The sequence below is a fragment of the Acinonyx jubatus genome, chromosome A2, assembly GCF_027475565.1.
Source record: "Acinonyx jubatus isolate Ajub_Pintada_27869175 chromosome A2, VMU_Ajub_asm_v1.0, whole genome shotgun sequence".
Taxonomy (NCBI): Eukaryota; Metazoa; Chordata; class Mammalia; order Carnivora; family Felidae; genus Acinonyx; species Acinonyx jubatus.
In genome coordinates this window covers 16,904,234-16,930,435 of record NC_069383.1, presented here as the reverse complement: position 1 = coordinate 16,930,435, position 26,202 = coordinate 16,904,234, and the positions used below count along the sequence as shown (strand labels likewise).

Sequence of the window (26,202 nt, the reverse complement as noted above, 5' to 3'; positions counted from 1 at the left end):
CATCATAGAGGGACAAAGGAGAAAACTAGAATGGATGAAAAACATTCCTGGCTGGAAAGACTTACTCCTAGACAGTTGTTAACTCTTCACCAATTAATTTATAACAGCCCAATAAAAATACCGTAAAGAAAAGGAGTTCACAAAATATTTTAATGTTTATGTGAAAAGAGCATGAAAATATAGTAAAGATAAGTAAAAATAATACACAAATATATAGGATTTATAATTAGAATTTCTAAGTACATTATACAATTAAAGTAGAAAAAATAATGTTGCTGGTACAGGACAAACCAGACGAAACGATGGAATAGAATGGAAGGCCCAGAGATAGATTTAGGATATTTTAAATATTTAGTAGATGATAAAATCATCTTTCCAAATTTGTGGAGAAGGTGTAAGTTGTTCAATAAATGTTTCTGCAGTGATTTTTAAACTACTTGGAAAAAAATCAATATTAAATCTCTTCATACCTTAGTGAAGATACAGTCTCATAAATTATAGTTTCAAGTATAAAATATGTGAAGTAGTTAAAGGATATTATCTCCAACATTTACTTATTTGGAGTGGGGAAAGTGTGAATGTTTGAGTATGATGCCCTAAAGTTAAATCTTAATAGATACAACACTTGTCCGAAAATTTCCCTGAAAAAAGTGCAAACAAAAAATGCCAGTGGTCAATCAGATAAAAAATATAAAACTTCACAAATCAATAAAATGATAGCTGACATTTCAAACAGGATATTTTACTTAGCTGATTTACTATAGTTTTTAATGATAATTCTTAGTTTTGTTAATGTCTATAGGAAAATAACATAGTGATTCATTGCTGGCGGGAATTTACTGTCAACAACAGCAAGTGTATGTAATTTTGGCCAATGATGCAACTTTTAGAAATTTACCCTAAAAAAAATTTTTTTTCTTAATGTTTACTTAGTTTTGAGACAGAGACAGAGCATGAGTGGGGGAGGGGTACAGAGAGAGAGGGAGACACAGAATACAAAGCAGGCTGCAGGCTCTGAGCCACCAGCACAGACCCCAACGCGGGGCTCGAACTCACAAACTGCGAGATCAAGACCTGAGATGAAGTTGGGTGCTTAACTGACTGATCCAGGCGCCCCTAGAAATTTATCCTAAGAATGCAATAGAGATCTATAAAAGAAAAAAAAAAAAGATGTACAAAGAAGTTTACTGCACCATTCTATGCTAGAGTAAAAAGTGAAAATTGGCAATGACTTATATGTCACAAATAGAGGATTATTTAATTAAATTACAGTATGGCTACAAAACTAAACATAATATACCCCTTAAAATGATACATTAGAAAATTATGTAATGTCATAGAAAAATGTCCATGATTATCTTTTTTTAAAAAAAATTTTAATGTTTATTTTTGAGAGAGAGTAGGAGAGGGGCAGAGAGAGAGGAAGACACAGAATTCAAAGCAGGCTCCAGGCTCTGAGCTGTCAGCACAGAGCCCGACACGGGGCTTGAACTCACGGACCGCGAGATCATGGCCTGAGCTGAAGTCGGATGCTTAACCAACTGAGCCACCCAGGCGCTCCTCTTTTTCTTTTTTTTTTCCTTTTGGTTTACTTTCCTAATGCTTTAGCTTGAAAGTCAGAAAGAAAATTCACAATAAATTTTATTTTTAATGCCCAAGGGCAGAGGGAACCGTGTCAGCAGAGCAAAAACCTATCGTAAATAAATCTCCTATATTTTTGAAATGAAAAAGGTAAACACACCATTCTTAGTTGAGACTTCACACCGAATTCTCTGGCTCTGAAGTCTGCTCTGTAACACAGAACATAATACAAGAGCCAATTTATTCTTGTTTGATTTTGTAATTCTGTTTAGACTTCAGGCCTCCAGTGAAAATTGTCACAATACCCTTCCTTACCCTTTGCAAATTGTTGCGTATCTCAAACACACCCGCTCCGGGAGCCTCATTTCACTTCTCTGCCTTCGGCCTCCTTGCAGGGTTACTTAGGCAGTGATTATAGCGATGCTATAAAACCAGCATGCAAGTCACTGGACGACTATTTCTAGTCTGTCCACTAAATAAGTCCAGTATAAAATCAGCGGCACAGAGGTGTCAGCTAATTGAGGAATCAGACAGCCGCAGAGACCAGACGGGGCAAGAAAACACCCTTATCCCAAGGACAAACCTTTGCTCTGACATTGGAGAGAATACACAAATGAACTTGCCAAGTAAATTGCTTTCCCGCTCCAATACGTGATCTCTTGCTCCGGTGCTAAAGCCACTTTTTAATGAGTTGTTAGGTAAATATGGAGCTCGATTGAGAGAATTAGTTCATGCTTGTACGTTTGCAATATTGAGAGTGAAATGAAAATACAGATAGCAATTTGAATCTAATTTTCAAGCTTGCATGGATGAAGGGTCACAGAGGGAAGCTGAGACGTACCAGGATATTGGGGGTGGGGGACGTGGTGATGGTAACAAAGCAAACCAGCTGACACAAAGCAGAAGCCTCTTCAGCAAGTACAGCAAAGCCCCAGTAGTGTAAATTCAAGAGGGAGAGAGAGAGAGAGAGAGAGAGCGAGAGTGCAGTTTACTCTGTAGGTATACGCACTTCAGTATTTAGGAATATATAGATCTAAGGCAGAAGTCGGTGACGATCATCTCTGACCTCTCAGTCGGCATCATATGAATCCTAAGAGAATTACAGTAAAATTAGAATTCTAGAATGCTCTTAGAGCTGAGAGAGACGTTGGAGTTGAACGTCCTCACTGCCACAGAGGACGAAAATCAAAGTCAGGGAGGTTAAATACCAGCTCCAGGATGAGAATACAGATATTTTAACATCACAGACCCCTGTTCTTTGTGTGACTTTTAGACCAACACTGCTATCTGAAAACAAACAGATCCCCGTGAGAAATGAGTGTGGGTGGAAGGAGTGGTTGTTTGAGGTCCTGAGGAAGGCACCATCTTTCGTAATTAAACATTTAGATTCAAAATAAAAGCCCTTCCCAAATGGTGCCCCCAAAGCCCTAAATTAGAAAAAGAAAACAGACACACACACACAGACTCGGGTGGAGAAAACGATTGGGCCTGCTATGAGTGAGTTAAAAGAGAGCAAAACGGGTGTTTTGTGGGAAAGTGAGGGCAGCAGGAAAGTACCAGATTCCTCCCGTTGCTATCAGACAGTATCACATCCTAAAATGAAGGGAAAACATGCACTTAGATAAAATGATGATTTGGGCCTGAGGCTTATTTCACAGGACAGGTTTGTTTAATTTAGTCATTACATTGTCCCATGAACATTCTTTTACATTCATCTTCCCCTTTCCCCATCTACTTGTTTTTCATCACATAGCTTAAAAATGTAAAGCATTTGAATCATCATTAATGATGCCATTTACTGTTTATCGTCCTTCAAAACTGCCTTCCAAAATGTATTCGTGTTTAAGCAAAAACCGTACTTGACTTATTTTTGCTCTCGATATTCACCGTGTGATGCAATTTGCTCTACATAACAGGATATGTAAACAGAACACGCAGCCCTGGCTTGTCCCGCCCCCTGCCCGCACCCCCTCTCCCCCTCCGCCCCCCATGTACACTGCCTCTATTGGGCAATTCAGGGTCAGTTTCTGGTTAATGCCAGCCAACAGGTGACAATTATTAGCAAACTTGTTTATTATATGTCTGTACAGAGTTGAGTTACAAATGGTGATTATCTGAATGTGAGAGGTTGTGACTTCATGAAAATTGTTATCGTATGGAAGAAGTAGGTGAGGGGCGCCTGGGTGGTTCAGCTGGTTGAGCGTCCGACTTCGGCTCAGGTCGTGATCTCACAGTCCGTGAGTTTGAGCCCCGTCTCGGGCTCTGTGCTGACAGCTCAGAGCCCGGAGCCTGCTTCATATTCTGTGTCTCCCTCTCTCTGACCCTCCCCTGTTCACGCTCTGTCTGTGTCTCTGTCTCTCAAAAATAAATAAACATTAAAAAAAATTTTTTTTAGGGGCGCCTGGGTGGCTCAGTCGGTTAGGCGGCCGACTTCCTCTCAGGTCATGATCTCGCGGTCCGTGAGTTCTAGCCCCGCATCGGGCTCTGTGCGGACAGCTCAGAGCCTGGAGCCGGCTTCATATTCTGTGTCTCCCTCTCTCTGACCCTCGCCTGTTCATGCTCTGTCTCTCCCTGTCTCAAAAATAAATAAACGTTAAAAAAATTTAAAAAAAAAAATTTTTTTTAAATGGAGGAAATCTGCATAATTCACGTGAGCTTAAGAAATTCAAGAATATGCGTTCCAAATAAGAAAAAGCAGCCACATGGCAGGTGCAACCAGACCTGTTGTAGAATTAGCGATTTTACGAACCGTGAACGTAATTCTGTTTCCACTTCTTCCAGCCTAGCCAGGGCCTGTACTTCAGCCTTTACTTAAGTCTGTGTGTAACGGCTGAGGAGCCCAGACCAGGAGGCTCGGTTTAAATCCTTTTGTGAGTATTATCTCGTTTAATTCTCAAAATGGGTCTACTCGGCAGGCGTTGTCCCTACATAAGCAACGAGAGAACCTTACTCTTGCAAAATTTAGAACCTTCCCAAAAATCTGGAGTGGGTTTACATGCCTAGACTGGAGTTTGAGGCTGTCAAAGGGAAGACCCTTCACCCAGGGTCAGAAAATCAGGTCAAGCCAGGGCTGAATCCAGAAGGAGACAACGATTCAGGCAATGGGGATGGTTGGTTCAAAAATGAAATCCGGTTAAAGATCCTTGGCAGTGAGATGGCTCTTGATAGCAGCTTGGTCGATGACATCAATAGTTTGTTACAGTTTCTGACTGTAAGTGTTCCTCCCTGCCATGAGGTTATGTCTCCAACACAACCTGAGTCCTATGCCATGCCCGCCTTCCTCATGCCCCACCAATAACACCTGTTGCTGTTACATCTTTACACCCACACTCGGCAGGGTGTCCTTCCCTTCAGCTTGTCGGCCATGTTTTTTTTTAAAGCAACCAAACCAAATATTTTCAAAGACCTCCTCAAACCTTCAAATTACCCTTTTTTTTTTTTTTTTTTTTCTGTGCTTTACCCTCCGGCTGCAAAATAGACGACTGTCTTACTCTCTGGCTTTTGTATCCAGAGAATTTCCATCGTATTGAAAGTAATCCGTATTTCTTAATTCGTTTAACCTCAGCAGAGGAAAATATTTTTCGGGTTCTTGACACAGGAATGGACGGTTCATAGTGAGAGTGAAAGAGCTGGCTGGGGGCTGGGCGTTTCAAAACTTGGAATTGCGTAGAAACAGATAGTAAAGTGCATTCGAGCGGCTCCCGGGTGGAAACCCGAAGTTGTCCCATACCAAAAAGAAAAGAAAAAAAAAAAAAAACACGTAGCAAAGTGGGTCAGGCTGTCACCTTTCAGCTTTACGGTGGCCTTTGAAAGCAACCAAACAAGGGAAGAGCCAGACACAGACTGCTCGCAAGCTACATTCCTAAACGCAGACACAGCCAAGGGTGTTTTATCGTCCAGAACAGAGGCTAAGAGGCAGCTTACAAATGAGCCTGTTCTTAGAACACTTGAGCTAAGTGTTCCCATCCTGGTAGCCACACGCGAACCAGGGTGAAGGCTGACTGACCAAGGTGCATGGGCCTCGTATCCAGGCTCCGGATGAGAACTGCCCTGGGCCACACTGGAGAGGGCCTGTCTGGCTGACAGGCTGTGCTGGGCCATCGCATCCCCGAAGACCGTCAATGGAGTAGGTCGGAATCCCTTGGCTCGCTGTTACAAGTCGGTCTACCCTCTGCCTGACCCCTGGATGCTAAGATGATGAGGTTGTGTCTGTTGTCTGCGGAATAGTATTTCCAGATAAATGTAAGAGTTACCATGTCGTAAATAAATCTAAGCGTCTTACTTCGAGCCAGTCCTGGCAGAAGACGAACGTGACATTAGAGACTGGGAAATTGGTCTCTTCTGGGGGTTCCCTGGACAACTTAGGGCTGCGCTCCTTGCAGATAGGATGCTGAGGGAGAGAGCAATGCAGATAGAAGGTAAGGATTTGCATAAAGAGAGTAGAGAAGTCACGAGAAGTACGCACAGGTAAGGCAAGCAAAGGCCTGAAAAGACTCAAGAAAACTAGCACAGGGCAGAACAAACACTCTATTCTGTTGCTGTTATTGTTATAATGTATTTACCTTCAATTTTAACTTCCTTTATAAAGCAAAACCGCTAAAATGAAATTTTAAAAATAGTGTTTTTTAATTTATTACTTATTCATTGTAAAAAAAATTTTAATGTTTATTTTTGAGAGAGGGAGACAGAGTGTGACGAGGAGAGGGGCAGAGAGAGAGAGAGGGAGACACAGAATCCGAAGCAGGCTCAGAGCCTGATGCAGGGCTTGAACTCACAATCTGTGAGATCATGGCCCGAGCCGAAATTGGATGCTTCACCGACTGAGCCACCCAGGCGCCCCTATTATTTATTTATTTATTTTTTAAATGCTTATTTATTAAGTATTTCTTTTTAGAGAGAGAGCATGAGCAGGATAGGGGCAGAGAGGAGGGGAGACAGAGGACCTGAAGCAGGCTCTGCAGTGTCGGCACAGAGCCCAGCACGGGGCTCAAACTCACATACAGCAATATCATGACCTGAGCTGAAGTCAGACGCTTAAGCAACTGAGCCACCCAGGTGCGCCCCCCCAAAATAGTTGGGTTTTTTGTTTTGTTTTTTTAACGTTTATTTATTTTAGAGGCAGAGGAGCAGGGGAGGGGCAGAGAGAGAGGGAGACACAGAATCTGAAACAGGCTCCAGGCTCTGAGCTGTCAGCACAGAGCCTGACGCGGGGCTCGAACTCACGGACCGTGAGATCATGACCTGAGCCGAAGTCGGACACCTAACCGACTGAGCCACCCAGGCGCCCCAATACTTGGTTTTTTAAACAGCACTTCAAGTAACATGGTAAATGTAAGTCACAGGTTAATGTTATGCATATTCACAGATCATGTGACCATGTTGCTCTAAGCATTCACAGTTTGACATAGAATGGAATTTTGCTACTTTTGTATTTGTTAACAAGAAATCTCTTTCACAGTTTCATTTTTTGTTCTTAATTTATGTCGGGGCAGAAATTTTTCCTAGTTCCTTAGATAATATTCTCCTCCAAAATAAACTGATCACTCTCAGCTAACAGTTAAGTACAGAATTGCTAAATAATCTTTCCTAGATCTACAGTGAAAGTTTTATTTAATTTTTAAAGTTCTTTGAATATAGTTGATGCACAATGTTACATTAGTTTCAGGTATACAACATAGTGATCCACAGATTTCTACACTCTACTGTGCTCAGTATAAGCATAATTTGTCGCCAAAGAACACTGTTCCAGTATCACTGGCTATGTACCTGTTGTACAGCAGGAATGTTAAATAGAGGAAGTTAGGAAGAGAATTAGTCACTAATTGTTATTTTTATTATTTTTTAAAAGTTTATTTATTTTGAGAGAGAGAAACCGCTGGGGAGGGGCAGAGAGAGAATCCCAAGGCTTTGACGTGGGGCTCAAACCCACAAGCCGTGAGATCGTGACCTGAGCCAAAACCAAGAGCCAGACGCTAAACAAATGAGCCACCCAGGCGCCCCAGTCACTAATTCTCAGATTGAAGTTCCTAGAAGGTTAGATAGAAGCTTCCGACCATCTCAGTGTAAGAATCGGGATACCATACAACGATCATGGGGCTTCCTAAAGCTGAAGATGAATGGAAACAAATAATAAAAGTGGCATGGAATACAAAATTAAAAATTGCTGCAACTTACCTCCTTATTGGGGGAGAGGGGGACGAGAAATACAGTTCACGCTTCATTCCTTTCTTTTTTAATGCTCTACTGGTTGGTTAGAACCACATATTAGGGGCACCTGGGTGGCTCAGTCGGTTGAGCTTCCAACTGCGGCTCAGGTCATGATCTCACAGTCTGTGAGTTCGAGCCCCGTGTCGGGCTCTGTGCTGACAGCTTAGAGCCTGGAGCCTGCTTCAGATTCTGTGTCTCCCTCTCTCTCTGCCCCTCCCCTGCTCATGATCTGTGTGTCAAAAATAAATAAAAACATTTAAAAAAAAGTTTTTTAAAGAGGAAATGATATTGTTGAGTTTCTTTAGACTTAGACCTTCTTTTTTAAAATTTTTAAAAATATTTGTTTATTTTTAATTTTTTTTAAGTTAACTTATTTATTTTTGAGAGACAGAGAGAGTGAGCAGGGGATGGGGAGGGAGAGAGTGTCAAGCTGGCTTCGTGCTGTCAGCACAGAGCCTGATGCAGGGCTTGACCTCACAAACCATGAGATCGTGACCCGAGCCGAAACCAAGAGTCAGACACTTAACCAACTGAGCCACCCAGGTGCCTCAATCTTTATTTATTTTTGAGAGAGAGAGAGAGAGAGGAGGAAGGGAGAGAGAGAGGGAGACAGCATTCGAAGCAGGCTCCAGCCTCTGAGCCATCAGCACAGAACCTGATGTGGGGCTCGAACTCATGAACTGGGAGACCGTGACCTGAGTGGAAGTTGCAGGCTTAACCGACTGAGCCACCCAGGTGCCCCTAGACTGAGACTTCTTAAGCGCAGAAACATTATTTCCTCCTTTTCTTCTTCAATGTGTCATTACCCTTTCCTCATCAGCTAATACACACGGTGGCTAGATGAGGGAGTCCGGGATATATCCTCTCAGCGTCCTGTTTCCTTTCACTTTGAGTTGTTTGGGGGCTTAATTAACCACAGAATTCTACTCTAACACGTTCTCCCTGAGGTCCTGCTGCGTATAGTCCTGCCCCGAGAGAACACAGACTGTGACTGCTTTGCTGACGGTGCAGTTTGTACTTGAGGGAACGAACATCCCACCCTGCAGGACAGTCACTGCACAGCCTGTCTCTCTGGAGATCTCCCCTTCTCATGCACTATTCAGGGGCAGACATGGTATTTCAATACCACTATACCGCGAACTGCCTGAAGTTCAGCTGCTTTTTCTTGGATGACAAGGTGGGGCATGTAAAGCGTGCCGGGGATATTTACCAGCCAAGACAGCTGTAATTCGAGAGGGGAGGTGTCACTTTGTCGTCCCTCTCCTCCTGGGCACAGTCAACAGAGAACCGGCCTCCTGGGGGAAAAGAACAGGGCTGGCAAATCCTAGCGCACTCAGAGCGAGAGATCGGATGGATTTTCCTAAGTGTTTAGAGTCTGAAGGGTGGGAGAGTTAGCTCCTTAAATATGGAAATAGGCTTGAGCTAATGGTGTCTGAAGAGGGGAGGGTAGACGAAGGGACGATGAGGTAGCAGTGATGATGTACACGACAGGCATTCAATATGGCGTGGTCCCTGTGGTTATCACCAGGAAAGTGGGTTTGTTGCGGTAAGGTAGAAGGGTTGACTGTCCTGATTTAGCACATAAAATCCTTGATTCTCTCCAACCAACTTGTTTGAAACTCCAAATTAGTGCTTTAGATACAAAAATCTTTGCTGAGTTGATGCAGCTTTTTATGTGTCCCCATCTCAATTGCCATTAGATCATTTAGTAAAGACTTTAATCTTCTCCGTGCTCTCATTTCTCACATTTGAGTGGGATAACACGGTGGTCATTTTGCTCAGTTCTAGAAATAGGCTGCAATCAGACTCTAAGGACACAATCATGTTGTCTTTCGATTGGAAACAATAAAAATAGTTGCTGCCCATTGCTCTGTATACCTCATTACTATTTTATTTTTATAGCTTCATTGAATCTGATATGAATCATAAGTATATGAGGCCTGTGTCATTTCTGTCATTGAAAAGTTGAAGGACACAGATTTACCCTTTATGGAGGTGAGTTCATTACTTGGGATTCTACTTAAATTCTAGGTGTTGTTACCAGAAGAATGATTCTGTCTGTTAAACTTACATTTATGGGTGCATTTATTTATTTGAAGAGGAAAATTATACCTAAACATAAACTTTACTTTTCATGTGTATATTTTCATGAAAAGAGCAACGATATTTTTTTTCCTTTTGCCTTTTGTCCTTAAGCAATGTAATGTTAGAGATGTGCTTACAATAAATATAGATTCCTAAGTACAACTAAGTGTCCTTTTCTCTACTTACCTGTTATAAGATGGAAATTCAGAAGAAGGCAATTCACTTCTATGTGTGCCCTTTAATCTTTTCACAATTTCTGGTCCCATTAATTCTTAACTATTCGAGGGGCGCCTGGGTGGCTCAGTTGGTTAAGCGGCCGACTTTGGCCCAGGTCATGATCTCGCGGTCCGTGAATTCGAGCCCCGTGTCGGGCTCTGTGCTGACAGCTCAGAGCCTGGAGCCTGTTTCAGATTCTGTGTCTCCCTCTCTCTCTGACCCTCCCCTGTTCATGCTCTGTCTCTCCCTGTCTCAAAAATAAATAAAACGTTAAAAAAAAAATTCTTAACTATTCGAGTCTACCCTTCAAAGGAAAAATATTAACCTACAACTCTCTTAGCTCTCCTTGACCCTAAACTGATTTTTTACTTCTCTTTTCAAACCTGTCCTTGACCTACTTACTATCCAAAGCTCCGTGTTGCCTTATGTTCTGTCTCAGCTTCCAGTGGAAGGCACGTGCACCATTGAAAAGGATCCCTAAAGGGATGCATTGTTTGGAATTGCTCAGCTTCTCTAGAACAAGGGCTTTCATTCTAGAATTTTCTATCAGAGTCATAACAAGCCTCAAATCCTCTGCAAATTTGATTCACATGTTTAATTCAAAGCAATGAATTAACTAATTTAGAGTTATTAAACCAGCAGCCTGCCGACTTTAGGGGGGAAAAAAACAGAACAAAATGAAAAAAAGCCGACTATACAAATTTCCAACTTCTGAAGATAAGAAAGACACAGACATCGACTCAAATACAGCTGCCTAATCATATACAACTTCCAGTAGCTCTCTGAGGATTGCTTCCATTTTCCTTTCACTCTTCCTTGTCAGCGCATAATAACCTTTAGACAGAGGGCTTTCTCTAGCATTGCTCCTGTTTGCTCTAGAGCACTGTGTTTAGTCAGCACCATTTATGAGATTATGGTCATCCTCAATACTGAGTTCTGTCCGATTCCTAGGACAGAAGAGGGAGGGGGCCCCAGTGCTTACTTAGATGGAACTTCACTTCGAAAAGTCAAAAGAATGGTTTATCCCATAGCGCGTTTTGTTTATAATTGTCCAGACCTCTTTTCCTCCTCGGCAGGAGGATGTCAGTGTGTGGAAAAAATCGCTAACATGTACCATGGACCCAACGGCAAGGACTAGATACTGGTTAAGTCACGCTAAGGTCTCTTTGCCTCTTGGGACATTTTTCTAGAGTAAGCGTTGTTTAGGATGTGTTCTGAAGAAAGGAAAAGGATAGTTTGGCAAACACGGAGTGCACGTCTGTCCAGCGTCACTAAGAATAGTACGTTTGACAGCCAAAATTGCAAAATGTGTACATTGCAATAAGGGATGGGAGGTTCCGTAAGGTTTTTACATTGGAAAAAATCATGAATTCTCTTGTATTTGTACTGGTGTGGAGATCAGATTGCTGTTTCTGCCACTTTCACTCTTTTTCTACCATTTGCTGTTACATTTTTTACCTTTTTACAAAAGTACAACCTGCATGGGGCGCCTGGGTGGCTCAGTCGGGTGAGCGACCGACTTCGGCTCAGGTCATGATCTCACAGTTCATGAGTTCGAGCCCTGCGTGGGGCTCTGTGCGGACAGCTCAGAGCCTGGAGCCTGCTTCGGATTCTGTGTCTCCCGCTCGCTCTGCCCCTCCCCCGTTCATGCTCTGTCTGTCTCTGTCTCAAAAATAAATAAACATTTAAAAAAAATTAAATTTAAAAAGTACAACCTGCATACAGTAAAATGCACAAACCTTAAGGGTGCAACTTGATAAATGCAATTTAAGTGTGGTTTTCTTTTTTCAGATATTTTACATGATGCATATCTGGTAAAGTCCGTAGTTCTGTGCTGAAGTTTTCTAAACTCTACATGTTGCTTCCAAAATGCTTGTGACATATCCTCTGAGATAGACTTAAAAACCCAGTGCAGGTGACTTGATGGCTAACTTGCATTCTATGTTTTGCAACCTACAGGTTGTCAGGCTCAGTCACTGGAGTGAACACCCACCAGGAGTATATTGCACTTTTCTGAGAAATGCAATAGAATACAGAATCTTGAGAACACAGTAAATATATATATATATATATATACACACACACATATATACCTATATTATATTTATTTTATATATATATATATCTATATATAATATATACATATACCTATATTATATATACACATATATAATATATATTATATATACACATATATACCTATATGGTGTGTGTGTGTGTGTGTGTGTATATATATATATATATATATTTAAAATATGTAAATGTCCCACATAAACAAATGGTGAGAGGAAGGAGAAAAAGAGAGAGACAGAGAAAATAGATCTGCTAGGAAAGGCATCCAGGAAGCTTTATGTATTGTTTCACCCCATCTGCCCAGCCTTCCTCCATGGATTCTGAATCTTGACACGTGTCAGTATATTGGCCCAGAGTTTTTTTAGGTAGCTGGAAATCCCATCAGCAATGTATGTCTCCCTAAAGTTATAAGCTCCTTGTGGACAAGAATGTGTTCGATTGTGTTTGGTCATTCTCTCCTCCTTCACTTCCACCTTCCAAAGCCCTTCAAGGCATCTGCAGGTCTGTTCAGGACAGAAATTCAATAAGATGCTTTAGAATAAATTTTTAAAAACAAACAGAGATAGCCCTGGTTTCCGAGCAGGGCCCCTGTTGCTCCTGTGGCCCCCAACCCACCACAGCAGCTCACATAGTAAAATTCAGGAGCTCATGAAAAATCTCTTCATCTGTATACTCACTCTTAATGTGTCCCTTGGCTAAAGGGAAGCCTTATAAAAATTGGGGCGGGGGGGAAGAGTGGAAATTTACTCCATTTCTGCCGGATGTTGTCAAAATGCTAGAATGTGGAATGTCAGTATTCAGCTGTCGGAGCTACCCTATCCCCTGAGCCCCAGGCTAGAACTCTCCTTGCTCATAAGTAAAATGGAGAGACATTCAAGATTTGTGGGGGTCATTACGATATGAGCAAACTGTGTTTTATCATCTACTGCATCAGTATCAAAACTGAGACTGTCTTTAAAGAAAGGGGACTTTGTTCCTCAGAATCCCTTAAAATCTCTCCCCATTTTTCTTGCCTTTCTTTCTTTTTCCCTCCATCGTTCATGGCAGGAGTGATCGGTCACTGATGTAGGAACAATCTCAAAGCCTATTAAATACCTCTACCGATGCCACTTATAAACTAATGGCATGCATTGAATGTTTAGAAGATCTAAAACAGAATATAGACTTTATGCCCCAATGGTCATGTCTCCAATGTCAGGGAAATTTTATAGTTAGAATCTCATTCACCAGATTATTATATAATAGGCTATACGTGTTTTTAAATATATAAATTGCAAATAAAGGAGCTCCATTTGCTTTCTAATTGATGATAACACAGCGTCAGATTACCACGTCTCACTCTTAAGGCAGAGAGGAGATGAAGGGAAAATCTCTGCTCATTAGGCAGTCTTGCTCCCAATGAGGGTCTCATGTTTCACCACGATACTAGATGGTATCATCCTTATGTTTTTCAAGTTTTTTCTAATAGCAATATTTTTTACTGAAAGCTAGATATCTAGACATCATGTGGTTGAAGTAAACTTTTAATTATCTCAAGACCGATTGTGTGTTTAGCCCCGACATGTCCAAGTTAAAACGGTGCCAGGGGCCTGAACTGCTGTAGCAGTTGAAGGACTTTCAGGCACCCCCGGTGAGGATTGATGATTTCATCCCTCGTGGTTGCTCAACAGCGAGGCTGCGTCTCAGAGCTCAGTGCAAAAGACACGGACAAAGAGCCCTCAGAACACCCTGCCATTTTTGGTAATGTGTTCAAATGGCAGCAGAAATTAGAAATCTATAAAAAGTAACATACACCGAGATTACGTTTTAAAAACACAAGTTAAATAAATATAAACAATTATAAAGTCAACTTCATGTGAATTCCTCTTGATTTCTTGTTCTGAAATTTTGCTGTATAATTACATATCTTCTCTCTGGATTCCAGTTATCAATCGTGGACTACCCCCGCTCCTTTTTTTTTTTTTTTTTTTGCTGACTTTTCTCATTCTAGAAAACTTTCTTTTTTTTATTCAATCAAGTTTGGTGTCACGGTGTAACATAGTGGGAAGAATATGGCCCTATGAGCCAGATGCCTAAATTCCATCCATGACCTCAGTACTTGCTGGCTGTCTCATCAGTTGTCATCTGTACAACTGAAAAAGATGATAATTCTTTTAAGGGTCATTGTGATAATTAAATAAAATAACACGCAAAAAATTCTAACACTTAGGTTCCTCACGTATTGACTAATTCATGATTAGCTTATTACACTGTGGCCGCACTTATGAAGAGACCATTTTATATCTGGCATGCTGCCTGGCTTGGGCAGAGTATGGAGAAAATCCCATTTTTTTAATAATAATTTCCATTGTGTGTCTAAATACACATCAGAATTTATTTTTTTAGTCATTTTAGTTAGCATTCCCTCTAACTTCAGAAAAATATTATTGTAAATGTTTAGAACTTCTGTGTAACTGATATGAATACTTCTGTGAGAGGTTCTATATTAATTCACATGGTGACGTGTTTTTTGTGATGATTGCTTTTAGGAAAATGTTTTAAATCTTAAATGTCATGTATTTACATAATCAGGAATCTTACTTACTATTCTGTATCTTATTGTGAACACGTCCTGTCCAAAGTCACAATTTTAGCCTGGACAAGATGATCCTCTGTTGTGTAAACCAAGGACCCAGCTTGAATTTGGGGAAAAAGACTTAGTCATGGCAGGTTAGAGTAATAAATATTTGGGGCACATATTGGCTGCCGAGTAAGATTGTTCCTCAGGCAAACAATAAATACTTGTAGCAGACTCTGGAGTCAGGAACTCAGGGGTTTGAAACTCAAATAACTTAATTCTTTGATCTTTAGTTCAACATGTGTGAAAAAGCATATCACAGTCATAGTCATCTCAGGAGTTGTTGTGGAGAGGAATCAGGCTCAGTACCTGTGAACTGTTATCAATATTATCATTAATGATTTCATGTTCTTGGTAACGGTATTCTTGATAATGATCATTTGTATCACCCCTATCACTATATCCTACACATTCTCACTCCTACCCTATTTCATCTACACACGCCCGATTTTCTGTTAACTAATAAGAAAAATGACTAATTTATACCCATTTACCAAATGTAAATATTAACGGCATTTGCGTTAACATTTATAGATCATGGTTCAAAGACATGATTTCACTTTGATGTTTCCCACAACTCTAGAAGAAAAATAGGGTTATTAATATTCCTGTTTGAAAAAAAAAAAAAGAAAGCTTCATGGAAGTGTTTAGTGACATGATCAGACTCTCACAGCTAATAATTCAGAGCAGAGATTAGCACTCACAACTTTGCAAGGTTAGTATGAAACCATGATACATTTCTCCCTGCTACATATAGAGACTCAAGTAGTAAAGAAACTAAGGCCAGAAAATTGTTTTCTTGTAAATTTCCAGAATGCTTTCAAAACTTGGTCATAAACTAACATGGTAAATACCAAGTAGATTACTGTGCACTTGCCGTTTTAAGATGTTGAATCCTGAGGGTCATCTGCATTGTTTAGTCTGTGGCGATTATGGCATTTCATCCATGATGTAACAATCTTTGCTTTAATAAAACCCTATGATGCCACACCAGAAGTAAAAACTTTTACAGAGATGTAAACAGCAGAGGAGGCAAGGGGTTGACAAAAAGAAGTATTTTCTTTAACAGGAGAGGAACAACCCCCCCTACCCCCCAGCTCGTGCATCATGAGGGGAGAAAAGAATGCCATCCCTCGGACATTTGTGCTTGCTTCTAAGTGAAATGCTCTTTCTATTTTTATATATGGCATTACTATGAACAAGCAAATATTAGAACTCTGAGAATTTAGGGGATATGATTATCATTATATGGTATGCTACCATTATATAGATTTGCTATGTCTACCTGGGTAAGAATCCCAAGCCCCCCAGACAGAACCTGGCTCAGCCAGCAACCTCTGGGTAAAATGTAACTCTTTACCCATAGGATAACTGAGAGGTTACCCAGAAGGGACACTGAGAAAGAGTATCTAACTCAGAGGTAAGGATGATAGTTTTAGTGGCAGAGTTTTTGCTCACTAACCTTGAAACTGAGCGTGATCACTTAAACCCCTACTGTGGACTCAGCTTCTGTCTTCAGATCAAGGGGGTGATTGGATGTGTTTATATATTTTATAGAGCTGTTAATAGAAGGTGAGATAACATATGTTTGAGAGTCCTAAGACTATTGTTTTTTTGGTTTTTTAGTTTTTTGGATTCTTTGATTTGGGGGGTTTTTGTTGTTGTTGTTGTTGTTTTTAAAGTTTATTTATTTTTGAAAGACAGAGACAGAGAATCCCAAGCAGGCTCCATGCTGTCAGCACAAAGCCCGATGTGAGACTTGAACTTATGAGCCACGAGATCATGACCTGAGCTGAAATCAAGAGTCCAATGCTTAACTGACTGAGCCACCCAGGCACCCCTTGTTTTTTAGTTGAAATGTAATGCATGCTCACTGTAAACAAGAAGAGGGGAAGAGGAGAAAGGAGGAAAATTAACAAATAAATAGAATCATACAGCTTTATGTTACTGTGATATTTTAGAATAATAACATGTATTATTATTAGCATAAATGATGGCAAGAGCCATGTGACTATGGATAAATCACTTACTCTTATGCTTTCTTAATCCATAAAATAAAAGATCAAACTAGTTTATTTTTGAACATAAATGTTATGTTTCTACATTATTTTTGAGAGGAAGTCACCAAAAAGCTTTTTAAAACTAAAATAAATACAGTCCTATGTTTTATTAAAATGAATGTGAAGAATAAAGTATCAAATAGGACGTTCAGAAGGTAAATCTTTGGTATTTTTCAATCAAAATTTATTAAAATGAGCGATTTGTGAACAGATAAATATAACTCAATTCAAAATATGTCAGTGAATTTAATGAACAGACAAAAGCGAGCTTATAAGCAAGTCAGGATTCTGTCTTACAGTTACCTTAGCTAATAAAGAATCATTGGAATTATGATTGGATTAGTGAAATTACTTTGTTCAAATAAATTTCATGAATAAACAGTTGTATGAATCATGACCAAAAAAAAAAAAAAAGGGGGGTGCTGTTACAGAGAAATTCTATTGAGCCAATTCCACTGGGTAAGTAAATAGAGGCTGAATTAATAATATTAATTGTTAATCCTGTTTTGATTCAATAAACATTTTTGAGCACCAGTTACATTTGAGGCAGTGAGCTGGATGGTACAGCTAAAAAGACTAAGAAGCCAAAATTCACTGCTTTTCTAGTGAAGGAGGAAAATCATAGATGGTGTGTATCGATCGGTGTCCTAGGTCAAAGCCATGAACAGGGGATCTACAAAGGTGGAAACCTGAGGGCTACTAACTGCAATATTCCCCCCTCATTTATTGGGGGATACATTTCAAGACCCCCCAGTAGATGTCTATTGTGTTATGCTTTAACAAAACCAAACTCTCCGTAATACCCAGTGAGGATTATAATATTGAAGAAAGCATTTCCTCCAAAGTGTAACACGCAAGACTTACACTGGGAATGTTTATGTGATGGATGAGGACCAAGCCAACAGAAAAAGTTGTGGTATCCAATGGTGGGATGATACATAGTGGGTCAGATTTTAAAACAGGTAACACAGGGGTGGCTTCAAAAGTGGTTCCTAACATGCCTTGTGATTCTGAATCGGGAGGTCTGGAGTCAGCCTGAACATCTGCATTTTGTGTAATTATAACAAGATATATTCATAATGGAAGCATTGAACAGTATTCTGAAGCATATATCAAAAGTAAATGATACTTTGTAAGTGCCTTTTCCTTGGAGCCGTAACTGCCACCTCGTGTATAATTTTGGAAGGCAAAATGGTAAGTGGCATTTCATTAACATCATTACCTTGATTAAACTCTTCAATGTTTCCTCAAGACCTACAAATTCATTTCATGTATGTAATCGCCTTTCTGCTTAATTAGAACTATATTCTATAACATTCTGAGTCTTGCTCTGATCATATCATCTAACCGTATAACTTTCCACAAGGCCAGAACACATACCTCTGTTTTAACAGCTGCGTACTATTCCATTGTAAGGGTATTCCATCATATATTTAACCAATCCTCTGTCAGTGAGTTGTTTTTAACATTTCTAGGGGGTTTTTCTACTGTAGCATTTCTGAATGAGCATCCTTGAGTAGACCTTTTTGCGTATCTTTATAACTATAGCTGAAATGTAACTTCCTATGTGTGAGGCTGGCACCAGACTTTGGTGATATTATCGGAAAATGATAATTATGTGTTTATTTAAACACTGCAGGGTTTGGCAACAGAAAGTATACTTGGTTTGAATAATTGCTTCTTTAGCAGCCCATCCCTACCCCCAGAGCATATGCCTCTCAGAGGCAGGGACCTTGTCTTAATCGTCACCGAATATCCCACATACATCAAATGCCTAATCCCGAGAAGTTGCTCGATAGGGATGTGAGGACAAAGTGAATGAGTAAATTCTTAAACAGGTTTGTTCCTAGGCTCATTTTTCTGATTGACTCGATATGTGACCTTATATAAATTACTCTTTCTGGACTGTAGTTCTGTCTTCTGACAAACAAATATAAATCCTAGCCTGACTGTACCAAATATTTGGCAGGAAGAACAGTAGAACAATAAATTTGGTGGTGACTTGAAAGATAAAACATTCAGAAAATTCATGTGGTTATCAATACACATTTAATAAATGACTTATTTTGCAGGATATAGAATATTGGAAATGTTAGCTATGTGATACTCACTACAAGGGCAAAACGGAGATCAGAGAAGAATAATTCTCATTAGTGGAAGTGTACTGGCTAATTCGTTATTATTATTATCTTATTTTGGTTATAATCAGTATCAGTGTTATTATGAAAAAGGCTTACTTAGAGCTACCAGATGGAAAGATGCTATAGACTATAAAAGTCACCCACTCCACACTGTAAGTTTTATGCTTTCTTCCTCGCATTGGTTTATTAATTTTTATGTCTATACCAGAAACCTCTTGATGCTTTGGAAGGTCTTATGTATAATCCTAGTTTATTTAGTTTAATCCATCAGTAGTATACTCAGCTAAATTGATTGATGACAGATGGACAGACAGATACCACATCTAGGTATGGATGCTTTCAAAGTGTTTTCAGACTTCAAATACATTGCCAGTCTGAAAGGATCTTTCGCATCCTCCATTTAATGTCTTTGCTTTTTATGTGGGGACTCGGGGCAGATAGGTACAATAAACATGGAGGGGAAGAATGAGGATTTTTGGAGAAAAAGTCGTGGTTCAAAAGGAAGAAATCTGATATATTTTAAAGCAATGTTTATGTCATATCTGTTCATTCTTTTCTATGTCCCTGCAGGTTTCAATGCGTGTTTGGCTACTTGCTTCTGACTGAGAGAACACAAAATGAATAACTCAACAAACTCCTCTAACAATGGCCTGGCTCTGACCAGTCCTTATAAGACATTTGAAGTGGTGTTCATTGTCCTTGTGGCTGGATCCCTCAGTTTGGTGACTATCATTGGGAATATTCTGGTCATGGTCTCCATTAAAGTCAACCGCCACCTCCAGACCGTCAACAATTACTTTTTGTTCAGCTTGGCCTGTGCTGACCTCATCATTGGTGTTTTCTCCATGAACTTGTACACCCTCTACACCGTGATTGGCTACTGGCCTTTGGGACCTGTGGTATGTGACCTTTGGCTAGCCCTGGACTACGTGGTCAGCAACGCCTCGGTGATGAATCTGCTCATTATCAGCTTTGACAGGTACTTCTGTGTCACCAAACCGCTCACCTACCCAGTCAAGCGGACCACGAAAATGGCAGGTATGATGATTGCAGCTGCCTGGGTCCTCTCCTTTATCCTGTGGGCCCCGGCCATTCTCTTCTGGCAGTTCATCGTAGGGGTGAGGACTGTAGAGGATGGGGAATGCTACATTCAGTTTTTCTCCAACGCCGCTGTCACCTTCGGTACCGCCATTGCAGCCTTCTATTTGCCTGTGATCATCATGACTGTGCTATACTGGCACATATCCCGAGCCAGCAAGAGCAGGATAAAGAAGGACAAGAAGGAGCCTGTGGCCAACCAAGAGCCAGTTTCTCCAAGTCTGGTACAAGGAAGGATAGTGAGGCCAAACAACAACACCACACCTGGCAGTGACGGTAGCCTGGAGCACAACAAAATCCAGAATGGCAAAGCCCCCAGAGATGCTGTGACTGAAAACTGTGTCCAGGGAGAGGAGAAGGAGAGCTCCAATGATTCCACCTCAGTCAGTGCGGTAGCCTCTAATATGAGAGATGATGAAATAACCCAGGATGAGAACACAGTCTCCACTTCCCTGGGCCACTCCAAAGACGAGAACTCGAAGCAGACGTGCATCAAAATTGTCACCAAGACCCCAAAAGGTGACTCATGTACCCCAGCTAATACCACTGTGGAGCTAGTTGGTTCTGCAGGTCAGAACGGAGACGAAAAACAGAACATCGTCGCTCGTAAGATTGTGAAGATGACGAAGCAGCCTGCCAAAAAGAAGCCTCCTCCTTCTCGGGAAAAGAAAGTGACCAGGACGATCTTGGCTATCCTGTTGGCTTTCATCATCACTTGGGCCCCATACAATGTCATGGTGCTCATCAACACCTTCTGTGCACCCTGCATCCCCAACACAGTGTGGACAATTGGTTATTGGCTCTGTTACATCAACAGCACTATCAACCCCGCCTGCTATGCACTTTGTAATGCCACCTTCAAGAAGACCTTTAAACATCTTCTCATGTGTCATTATAAGAACATCGGCGCTACGAGGTAAAACACCTTTGTAGAGAAGGAAGGTGGTCGGGGGAGCTTGGGAAAAAGAAAAGGGATAAAAAAAAAAAAACCTCCCAGTTTTAAAAATCTCTGCCATTGCACTTTATAGTCTTATTATGGAATGTGCAATTAAGGAGCCCGACAGTGACACTTTTATCGTGCCCATGCTCCAGTTTGAGAAACCCACACCTTATCAGCCCTGTCAGTTTCAGAGCGATGAGACCATGAAAGAGACATTTTGGAATTAATGGATTTAAGGAACAATCCACATGTTCTCGTACTCTCTTGAAGAAGGGCTTCTGAATCTACAGTTTTATCTCTGCACAAGAAGAATAATAACCTCGCTCCTTTTTATTCCCATTTTTTTTTTGTTCCCGTGTGTCCATATGAGGATGAAATGCCACAGCTAACATGGAGACTTAAACATAAAAAAATAGACGTCACACAATGGACAAGTGAAAGAAGAGGATCAAAAAAATATATATATAGAAATGGTCTCCATAGTGTTAAGTGCTAAGCATATATTATTCTTTTGTTACAGTTTTATTTGGAGAATTGTGATGTAATCAATGCTTTGGATTTTCTTTTTTTTTTTTTTTACCTTTCCCTCTTCCCACCATCAAAGGAAAGCAAATACACAAAAACCCCAACTAGACCATAACATTATTTTTCTTATTATGGCACTGGTTTTTGTACATCCCCATTCTACATTGTGTAAGGACAAAATCTGCAAGACTTTTGCTAAATACAACCAGAAACAGCCATGAACATGGGCATTTCACCCCTGCCCACTGTGTCCTTTGCATTCTGTGGGGATATAAAAGCCTATAAAGTGTTAGTTTGCTTATGATCCTGTAGGTGAAATGTTTTCACCAATCTGGTTTTCTCCTAAACTAGTGTCTTAAGTTATTGGGCTAGCCTACCTAATACATAAACATGCTTGAGAACCAAAGTCATTTTTTAAAGTGAGGTTTTGTCAAATTAAATAGTGGTCGTCTTTAGTTGGAGAGAGTTTACTGAGGCCAGATGAATTTTGAAATAAGAAAATAGAAGACTGAGAGGGCATTCTGTTTTCAACCTGAATCTGTCTGACCCATCTATGAGATGCTAACTTCTAAACCATGAACTTCTGGCCCTTGTCAGCAGGAAGAAGCTGCTTTATTCATTTGGAATCGTAAGTAGGATTAGCATACTCTGGTGGCACCAATGACTTCTGGGTCACTCCCAGGAGAATAAGACGTTCTCTTCAATGCCTGCTAACAAATTATATTCAATTTATAGTCCAGTGAGGTTTTTTATAACCATCCTATCTCCCACTGGAGGAGGAAAAAAATAGTTAAAAAACATTTCCTGGAACCACATGTTCCATGTTCCTCAAATTGTCAATTCTCTCTAAAATTTTTTAACTTCAAAAGTCTGTCCATAGAGGTAATCTTTGTGGCAAGAACGTAGTGGATAACTAACAGAGGCCAAGTGAGATCAGCAAACTGTGAGGAAGAATGCAGGTAGCTGTGCCTGTGTCCTTTCTCATTGTTTCTTTAATTCTAGACCATAAAAAGTCCTATCAGGAGCTGTTATTAGCCAAACGGTAGCTTGTTGTAGAATCTTGTCCGTGTAGAGACTTTTCATTTCGTACCCCTCATAAACATATGATCGTATTGATCCACATTTAGCTGTGTTTATCCCTCAACGTTCTTTCTTACTGTATTTGCTATAGTCTTAAAATCAGATTTTCTGAAGACGGCCCAATCAATAGAAATCAAGTTTATAAAACCCACTTCAGATTTCATATTTTGCATTTCAAATGTATGGGCCTTATGCTGTCTTGACCAGTAACATCAATGTGAGTAGCATGTTTAATTTGTCAGTATTAAACCTTAGGCACTTTAGAGTTGGTGTGTGTGTGTGTGTGTGCGTGTGCGCGTGCGACTTGCCTCACTGATGGCATCTCAACAACTTTGAGAATTAAAAAAAAGCACAAGGTAAACAATAAAGAAAGGACAGTCAGTAAGAGGCAAACTGCCCACAGTAGTTGGATGTAACTTACCCTTTATAAAAATAACTTCTTGTTTGAATAACTTCAGTCACTCCCGCCCATAAACCTTCTGCGTGTAAACCTGTGACATCAGTTCATGCAGATTCCTTTACTCCACAGTTACTTCAATGTAAGTGTTAAATCCGTATGTATTTTTATTTTATTTCTTCAAATTAGTGAATCAATTGAATGGAAGGGACATCAAGCCAATGGGCTGTTTGGTTGGCTGTAAACAAAACGATGGCTGGCTGAATACTTATTAACTTGTACTGTTATGATGTAGATTCAGCTTTAGTTGGGATGAACTCTTTGGATTCAAGGATTCATGATTCTGGATTTGGGTCTTTTTGGTCTGCTCTAACAATTCAACTCACCATGAATCAAACTGCCTCTTACTCTTCATTGCCATCACACCCTCCCTTTCTTCCTTCTATTCTTGGTCTTCGCCATAGCCACCACAACCTTGTTGAAAGAGAAACCATCGCGCATTCCAGAAAGGAAGTGACTGTAGACTGACACATCGTGAAAGCTTAGTCGGCTGGAATCAGAGACCCGGGAAGAATACTGAAAATGGTAGATGATTAGAAAGATATGGAGATTGTATTCAAAGGTTTGCATTAGCTATGGCTGGATTTGTCTATTTCAGTGGCTCTCACACAGGAACAGTTTTGCTCCCCGGGGGACATTTCACATTGTGTGGAGACATTTTGGGTGGTCACAACGTGGGGGAGAGCTACTGGCATCTGGCAGATAGAGGCCAGGGATGCTGCTAACAGCTTTCAGTGCGCAGGCCAACTTTCCCTCACATACACAGCTAAGAATTATTTGGCTCAGAGTGTCAATAGTGCCAAAGCTGAGAAACTCTCATCTGTTTTAAGGAATTCTAGCACTTGCTTTGTAAAAACGGGGAAATAATCCTGTATCACTATTAGAATATCAACGCAAATTGCTCACCTGTTTGTAAAAGGTAATGTTCACCAATTGTGTTTCAGACATTGTCACCCATGAGTCTGGTGTATGTGTCATTCACAGATTGGGAACACAGGAGACAGATATCTACACATCCAAAGTCACCAGACCATGCACGTAGCACATTGTTTCCAACATCTTAATGTCCCATCACGATTGCCATAGAGTCCAGTCAGTTGAGGTTGCTGGTAATTGACCACTAAATGATTGGAGTTGATGTGGTCAGTTTCTGTTGGAGCTGCCATTTTTTCTTTCAGAAACATCAGGAGTCTCTTTCAGAAACAATATGCTTCATCTCTGTTATTTTCACTGGAAAGGTAGATAGCTGTCAAGAATTTCTTCTCTCCTCAAAGCAATAATGTAAATATTCCAGAGAGGTCTTATAAGAAGAGGAGATTAAGAATGTCAAAAAGCCAGTTCATTTCTTTAAAAAAAGAGAAATGATCACCCCTTTACCGGATCACATTAATTTAATACCAGCTCCCAAGGATTAGGACAAAGTCACCAATATAATAAGTCACATGGGATAAGCTTTCCCATTTGAGTGTGGAGGCTGGAGGACCCACATCCTTCTTCTCTTTGTCCATTCACTGCTTTTTTGATCCTGGAGATCTGACATTGGGGAACACGGGAGTTCAAAATGATGGCAACATATACATAGAAATGCGATCTACTTTTATTTTCTCTTAGTTCATTGGTAGTTGCCTTCTCCCAGTTTGATAATCTCCCTGTCAACAACCACAGCACTGATGTTGCAAATAGATTAGGGAAGCACCCAAAGCTGGATGAATTGTGCCAAGTGTATTTTCAGCATGTACATACAATACCACGCCTCTTAAATATGCTTCTTTTAAAAGGGTGCACGCTGCAGCATGAACTGTGTGCGTATTTAATGTATCTTTCTGGAATATGCTGTGTGCTTAATATACATATTCTATAAATAAAGTAATGAAATGTATAATAGAAATACATATTTCTGTATGCAAATAAATATATTATACACAAAATCTTTATACGCAATATGGTATATGTTGCTTCAGAGTAACAAGACTAGGTTTTGTAGGCCCAGTTTTTTAAAGTAGTTTTGGTTTTTGAAGGAGAGGGTTTGAGAACAGCCAAAATCCTACCCGTATTATTGTTAAGCTGTTTTATAATCTTTGAAAGCATGGCACTGGTTTTAAATATCTCTTGGAGGAATATATTCATAAATCTTGGCTGGTGTCACCCCACATGACCAGAATGCTCTTTGCTCCTGTGCTCCCGACTGGCCTGTGACTAGAATCTTTCTGGCTGTTACTGTTCCAACAGCTGTGTTGATCTCACATCTGATTGCCTGATGAGATTGCAACCAATTCATTGACATACAGCTTTGCTCTCCTCCAAGTTAACTGATTTTAGTCAAATAAAAAATAATCATGCAAGGAGGAAAGGATGACCTTCAGAATGTTTTTCATTCTGGAAAACAGGTAAAAAGTTGTACAAGCACTGTATTTTATGAGCCACTCTTTTCAGTTTGAGCCCAATACAGCATCCCATACATGAAATGCCAGAAATTTCTAGTGTAGTATGATACTCCAAGTTTTCTCCAAGAAATTATGAAATAGGTGCCTTCTTTTTTATTTTTAATTTCAACTTTTTTTTAACGTTTATTCCTTTTTGAGAGACAGAGAGAGACTGAGTGAGTGGGGGAGGGGCAGAGAGAGGAACACACAGAATCCAAAGCAGGCTCCAGGCTCTGAGCTGTCAGCACAGAGCCCGACGTGGGGCTCGAACTCACGAACCACAAGATCGTGACCTGAGCCGAAGTCAGAGGCTTAACCGAGTCACCCAGATGCCCCATAGGTGGTTTGTTTCTGAATGCCCTACATTTTCTTTATAGCACTTCTTTTCTTTCCCTTGTTACCGACTCAACTACCCACGTTCCCCAGAACATTTTCTTTGGCTCATTAGCATGAGTTCCTAGTTAGCAATTACTGCTATGATTTTAATTGATCCTGGGCACGCCATCCCAAGAGACACTTGCATTTTAATAGAAGAGCATAAGCACCAAACATCTCAAAGAGTCCTATTTATCGTCTTCAGTTGCCAAGGTATGCAAGATGTTCAGTGAATTCTAGTTTTCTATGAAAATTATATGACCTGCTTCACCATCTATACACTTCCTAAATTTTACCTGTTATTCCATAATCCACCCGGGTGCA

General features: G+C 40.3%; 1 protein-coding gene across 4 annotated transcripts in view; it reads left to right on the top strand.

Moving 5' to 3' along the window:
• CHRM2 (cholinergic receptor muscarinic 2) overlaps positions 1-23,860 on the top strand; it is a 151,876-nt gene extending 128,016 nt beyond the window's left edge. For 3 of the 4 annotated variants that reach the window (XM_053218042.1, XM_053218043.1, XM_053218044.1), the window contains one exon: positions 19,551-23,860. In XM_053218042.1, coding sequence (XP_053074017.1) covers positions 19,598-20,998 — 1,401 coding nt within the window. In that variant the 5' untranslated portion in view covers positions 19,551-19,597 and the 3' untranslated portion in view covers positions 20,999-23,860. Of the gene's footprint in view, positions 1-4,261; positions 4,452-19,550 lie in introns of those variants that run through there. The other variant, XM_053218045.1, reaches the window with a different exon arrangement.
• Positions 23,861-26,202: the final 2,342 nt, after the last annotated feature.